Here is a 6,594-nt window from a genome sequence, read left to right on the forward strand (position 1 = left end):
AACTAGAGGCTAGTACCCCTTTGATACTAAATGACTCTTCGCATTAAGTCCCAGAATCTGCTGAGCTAAAAATATCAGCTACTGCGCCAAAGGCCACAAGACCACAGCACCATGTAAGAGTTGTAAACTTCAATCAGAATATGAAACTCAAATCTAACATGATAATTATTGGAATGGGTGGTTTCTGTCTCTTTTCAAGGCCTTCAAAGCCTTACTACAGTATCTTTCATGGCTCATGGTTGTCCTTTAAGATCAAACCAAAGGTCCAATAGAGGAACCTCCAGGGGGACTGTCTTTGCTTTGGTGGAATGTTCTCTTTTTGTAAACAGGTCAAGATGTCAAATGCCAACGTTTAGTTTTTTTTGGTTGTGTTTTTGTTATATGATCCTTTTATTTAAAAAACAGAATTTATTTATGACTACCAAACAAAAAAAATCTTGTCACCTTTTGGCCTGACTAATCTACCAATGAAGAGAATGGAGTCTGTCTTCTTGTCCTTGATAAGGAAGACGTAGGGGTGGTCGGCGTAGAAGAGTTTGGGTGTTCTAAGCTCTTCTCTGGTGTAGATGTCCGCATCGAAGGGGTTTCCATCGGTGTCCCACTCCAGAGCAGCTGCGTGGTACAGGCTGGAGAGGTAGAGATCCTTCTTGCCAGATATTTTGGAGAGGTCAGCCTTGGTTTTATCAATGGCTTCGGTCAGACCAAGTTCACCCAGGTGTTTCTGGAATTAAGAAAAACGTAGATTTGAAGTGGATGTGAAAAGTGAAGATTTGCTCTGTTCAAACGGAACATCTATAAATGGGGCACCCCGGTGGCATAGTGGTTAGAACTTCTGCCTTGCAACACTGAGGGTCCCTGGTTCAAATACCAGCCAGGTCGCTATCTGCAAGGAGTTTGCATGTTCTCCCTGTGCTTGTGTGGGGCTACTCTGGTTTCCTCCCACACTCTAAAGACATGCTGGTAAGTTAATTGGCTCCTGTCTAAATTGGCCATGTATGTGAGATAGGGACCTTAGAATCTAAGCTCCTTTAGGGCAGGGACTGATGTGAACATGCAACTATGTAAAAGTGCTGTGTTAATTGTTGGCACTATATAAATACATAATAATTGTAATTTTTGTCTTGAATTCCTCCTGCAAAATTGCCCAATAGATTGCTCGTCTCTTAAAATGCCACCAATTCATTTTAAATTAGTCATAACATATATATCTTAGTTTCATGCGTCGAATGTGCAGTGAGTCCAGACTTTTAAAGTTAGAATGGCAAAGTCAATAACTTGAACTGAAGTTGAGTTGTTAGAATGAGCATGCAAGTGGTGGAAATTAGTTTGGTTGAAGCTGTTGGGTTAAACTATGGTAAAGGTGGAGTTAAATAATTGGTGAGGGTACCTGAATGATCTTATCAGGGAAATGACTGATTTGTGCAAGATATGTGAAGGAAATTGTGTAAATAGGTCAGGGTTCTACATGTTAAACAGAGACTGTGTAAGGTTAGGGTGAAATGTAGGAAAATAAAATGCTGCATGAATTCAACATATCAGAAGTTTTGGCTTTAACACCTGGTGGTAAAATGGTTCAGCTTGAATTCTATTCAAGATATTCAAGGTTGGGTTGTGTACATGAAATGGTCCAAATGAAGGGGTGGTTGGGGTTTAGGATTGGTTTAATGATATGATGCAGATGAGATAATTGGTTGGGTTTGACACATTTAATGTTAAAGCTAAATAGTTGAATGGATGAATCGTCAAGCTGGACTCACCTGAAGGTCGTGGCTGACTTCCATGCTGATTTTGGGCAAGGACACTGCAACTGCTTTCTTCTGCATCTTTCCAAGCCATGTTTTGACCTGTTCTCTGGTCAGGAGTTTCTCTACTCTCTCCAGGGGCTCCACATGGTGGGGCATAATGACGATCATGCTGGACAGCTTGTGGGCCAGGGGCATCTCTATCATCTGAAGGGCGTTGGTCTCATCCTCATAGTAATTGTATAGACCTAAAGGCAAGATCAAGAGCTTGTAACCATGGGATATTTTGCATGCTTGTGACACACATTAAAACGGAACTGTATGATTACTAGGCCACATGTATTGATAAACTGACATCTAAGGTTAAGCACTATCCATGGAATATCCATAGAAAATTAGAGCATTTACAATATATTCTGCAGCAGTGTATGCTCTCAAAAACAACCAGATAGCCTCTATGATGTATTCATAAAAATTTCCAAACATTTTCTTAAAGCCAAAATCCAGCCAACACTTTTTAGTTTTGGAAAGAGTGAATAAGGGTAAGTCATCTGTTATTGCTGTCTGTATCCCCATTAACTACACCCCTTCAATTCATGTGTAAGTGTCTCCTCAGTGCGGTCACAGATACCCCCAAAAATGTAAGTTTCTAAAGAGTAAGCCCACTATAAAACAAAAGTCTGGAGCTGGACTTCTAAGATCTAAAGTCTTGCATTTGGATATTATAATGTCCCATAAGGAGCGTTAATTGTTATTGAGGTTTTCACCCAAGTTGTCATCATGATGTTTAGTTGAACATACCTGTGCGATGCATCATAGGGACAGACACGGTGAAAGAGCGGGTCACCATGAAGCCACGGTTGTCAACCATCTTGTGGTGGAACTTCTCATCCCAGTGAGCTATAGAATAAAAGGAATGCTGTTATTATCATGAAGAGTATTTGATTAGACAAAGTAAGTGCATTTGCTTTGAATACTTACGCTTGAAGAACATGGCGTTGACAATGAGGGCTCCATCAGTCTTCTCTACATCACTGGTCACCTGAGGGATCTTGCCATCCGTAGTCTGAGTGGCCCATTCATTGATGGATTTAAGGGCACTTCTCTTATCCCGGAAATTAATCTTGGAGTGTTCGTAGTTGTAGTGCTTTTTGCTGCTCTTCACAAAGTCATCAGAGTAGCTGATGGAGCTTGGGCTGTAGAGACGGTTTCCAATTTTCCAGGTGACGTTACGGGCAGTGGAGTTGCTGACTTCATTGAGGAGCTCAGCCAGGCCTGCATGGACAAGCTCATCGCTCAACTTGTCAACGCTAAGGACTGCCTTGGCCTGGGCAGCAGTGCTGGCTTTACCGGCAAGGTTCACCAGACCAAGAGATGAAGCCACCACCACGGGTGAGAGCAAGATGTTCTCAATCTTTTTGTCTTTGGCCATGGTGTGATAGAGGTTATATCCCAGGTTAGCACTTCGGTCAGCAATGGTGCTGGCGTGTTCACTGATCTTCTTCTCTGCTGGAGCATCTTTGGCTGCTTTCTCCACAGCTTTCTTATCTACTGCTGCATCTGCAGTGAGCAGGAGGCCAAGAGCCAAGAATTTGATCATCCACATGGTGCTATTATTTGTAGGAAGCAGCGATGCAACTCTGCAAAAGAAAAGTTAAGGACATTTGGGTTAGAATGAAAATACATATTATGACAATTGACAACTTTTCCTTGGCCCTGTCACCATTAACATGTTAGAGGTCAGATGAGGATAAAATGAAAGTCCATGAAAGCTCAAACGCAACACAAGCACTTTGTCTTGCTTTGTTTTTTTGGTTTTGGTCACGTAAATTTTGAAATTTTGTAAACATTTTGGTAAAATGTCTTTTACTATTTTATAGCATTCTAATATATGCAACTTTGTTGCTAGTTTGTCTTTTTATTACATCAATACACCACTGTTCCTCTGACTAAGACACACACAAGTGTTACACCCAATCACTTCCCTGCCTTGGGGGCAGAGTGAATATAAAACCGCAAACTGGGTCTAGACTAGAATTCTCTGACAGCTAGTCAATTAATTACAAAAAGAGCAACCATGCAAAAATAAAACCATTGGTCAAAGGCATATTAACCTAAACTGGAAAAAGGTCATAAGAAAAAATCCTATTTCTTACGTGTTTGACTTTTGTGCATTTAAGCACACGCCAGGCTAATAAAAACATGGAATGAAATGAAGATCTTAATAGGGCCATTGAATGCAACTGATGCTGCCCCACCCTGCATGTCAGCTAAATGAATATCCTGGGGCTACAGTTTCACAGCGAGTAACTAAATCTAAAGTCTGAGTCACTAAACCTATACTCTGCGCCAACTGCAATAAAAAAAAAGAACATCCAAAATTAATTATTACGTAATAGACAGAAGTTGAAATTGAGAAGCAATGAATGCTGGAGATAGGACATGGCAAGCATTCAAAACACCAGTGGTGAATGGATTCACAAGCCAGCTATTCCAACAACACCGTAATTGTGCATCTCATCCCGCACCTCAAGTGAGATACCCCCCCCCCCCAATCCTCAGCAATAGGGGGCATATGGAAAGATCAACTTTTTATGCTGCAAAAGGAAAACCAGTTAATCCTTTAAGTGGCTTCGGTTGCAAAAAAGCTGCATGAACTGTTTTCAAATGACCATCATTTACTATTCACAGAGCAGCTTGGCATCACAGCCAGTGCTGAGAAAGAGATGAGAATGTGGATTCGAGATACCTTTATAGAGATTCATAGTGAGGTCAACTTTTGCAATTTTCATTCTGAAAGAAACAGACAAATGAAGCAGATTCCCATAGAACACAATTGAGCACCAGTAGATGTAGAAGCACTGTTGTAGGTTAATGAGACCCTCCTGTGGCTCTTAGCAGTACTGCCCCCTAGTGGTGAGCTATGGCTGGTGTTGGTGGGATAAGGTGGGGGCAGATTTAGGTGGTTGGGGGGGATGATGATGTGGCAAGGTCTGAATGCTGTCTATGTGTTGATCCTTTTCTAGATATAATGTCCTGCCCAGCACAGCCCCTGATGTTTGTGATCTCATGGAATATAGAGCATAACAAAGGAAAAGGATGTGTATTATGGATTCGGACGATAGACAAAACACAAAGCATAACAGCCATCTCTTGTCTGATGTCATTAACCCTTAGTTTTTTTTGTTATTGCTTTCAACATCCTGTTTTTTCTAAAGCAAAGGTAAATCTTATGCAGCATTTAAACTGACTCATGCACGGTTATATTTAATGTTATAAGGATACAATCTACATACATTGCATTATTGCTCTTAGTACGGTTGTATTTGCTAAGCCCGTGGAATCCCAGTTAACAATTAGTAGACTTCTTCTACAAGTTCAAAGCAATAATCACAAGGGACCCATCTGACAAGACAGATAATTTGGTTCCAATGGGTTACTGCACATTACTTCTTCACCTTACTGCATCCCTTCAACAACCATTCCTCTGCATTGGATTGTGGTAACGACATGCAGACTTAGTTTCACACACTGTTGTGGAACTGCCATTCCCAGAAAGACTTGATGGGGCAGTAAAATGGAATCCATGCTTGGATTTTTATCATAGAGCTGCGTTGCCATACAATTTGCATCATTGTCAAGGATCCCAATTTCTGAAGGATAACTACCCCCCACTCTGCTAATTTTGCAAGGCACTTCCAACGTACGGTGGAATGTCTAACTAAAGGGTGCATTGGTAGACGGCTGGTGAAGAGCGTCGCCATCTTTTCCTATTGCAGGGGTGTTTCCTTCTAATTTTACCCCAAAAGGATGCCAACTAAAAACTTTAAGCAGAGCTCGGTAACATCTCGGACTAACAGTAATTCACTCTTACACTTTGTAGATTAATCTTATACCTACAACATACTTTTTTCTTAACAGTAATCACATATCATACATACACCCGTGCAAAGAGCAATGTATAATGCAATGAGATCATACAATCAATCAGAATTTGTCTTTAAATAGCCTGAATGTCTAAAAAGGGAGATGTCGTTGGCTGCCATCGTTGCATATCTCTATGTTCTCCGCCATATTGATCCTAATTTGTATTTTAAGTGATACTCCTTTTTGGCTAACTTCAGTTATTCAAGATGCAAGCTTTCGGGATTCCTTAGAGCCCTTCGTCAGGCTTGGAAATGTATAAAGCTTGAAGAAGGGATCTAAGGAATCCTGAAAGCTTGCACCCTTTAATAACAGAAGTTAGCCAAGAAAGGGAATCACTTAAACTCCAAAGTAAACAATGGCTCACACAATACAATACTCTACCATTCCTAATTTGCAAATGCAATGCAACAACTCTACAAAGCTATGCGGTGCAATTAGTACTGTTTTTGTGCAATGAAAGCAAAGCACAAACCAGCTCAGGCAGCAATTATTCCGCATGAATAGAGCTCTGAATTCCTGAGCACAGATCTATACTGTACACAGAGCCTTGTCCCCCCCCTACCCAGTAGGATGTCTATAGGATAGGTGACATACCTCACCAGCAGAAGCTATGGAGCTATGCCTCTCGTGAGCTGTCCTCCTCTGTGTCTACGTGACTGTGCCCTGCTCATCCAACAGCCCAGCCTATATACCCAGCAGAGGAAAGTTCTGGAAGTTTGAAAAAGTTTATTTAAATGAGGGACTTTGATGGCCCCCTCCTTCACCCACTGACGTCTCCAGCCCTCCTCCTGTGAAACCAGCCCCTCGGCTGCTGGAGACAACCCCTGACATTCCTTCCTCTGACAATGTGGATATTTTCAACTGGATTGTTATACCGGGGATGCAGATAATGGCGCTCGCAGCCTGCAGAATAAGTCCGCCATAC

The 6,594-nt window shown here is 41.5% G+C and overlaps 1 protein-coding gene across 1 annotated transcript; it reads right to left on the reverse strand.

The window, feature by feature from the left end:
• Positions 1 to 418: 418 nt before the first annotated feature.
• On the reverse strand, positions 419 to 6,350 carry SERPINH1 (serpin family H member 1). Its single transcript, XM_018567424.1, has 6 exons — positions 6,264 to 6,350; positions 4,492 to 4,535; positions 2,724 to 3,382; positions 2,544 to 2,642; positions 1,758 to 1,990; positions 419 to 721 (listed from the first exon to the last, which is right to left on the reverse strand). The coding sequence occupies exons 3-6, from the start codon at positions 3,346 to 3,348 to the stop codon at positions 419 to 421; spliced, it is 1,260 nt and encodes a 419-aa protein (XP_018422926.1). The 5' UTR covers positions 3,349 to 3,382; positions 4,492 to 4,535; positions 6,264 to 6,350.
• Positions 6,351 to 6,594: the final 244 nt, after the last annotated feature.

The sequence above is a fragment of the Nanorana parkeri genome, unplaced genomic scaffold (genome assembly GCF_000935625.1).
Source record: "Nanorana parkeri isolate BGI_ZX_2015 unplaced genomic scaffold, ASM93562v1 scaffold1047, whole genome shotgun sequence".
Classification (NCBI taxonomy): Eukaryota; Metazoa; Chordata; class Amphibia; order Anura; family Dicroglossidae; genus Nanorana; species Nanorana parkeri.

Bases quoted from the DNA above. Each gene is read 5' to 3' on its own strand.
- SERPINH1 (XM_018567424.1), bottom strand. From the start codon at position 3,348: ATGTGGATGATCAAATTCTTGGCTCTTGGCCTCCTGCTCACTGCAGAT. The intron at 2,643-2,723 runs GTAAGTATTCAA...TTTATTCTATAG, and splicing joins CAACGCCATGTTCTTCAAGC to CTCACTGGGATGAGAAGTTC. The intron at 722-1,757 runs GTGAGTCCAGCT...TCTTAATTCCAG, and splicing joins AAGTCAGCCACGACCTTCAG to AAACACCTGGGTGAACTTGG.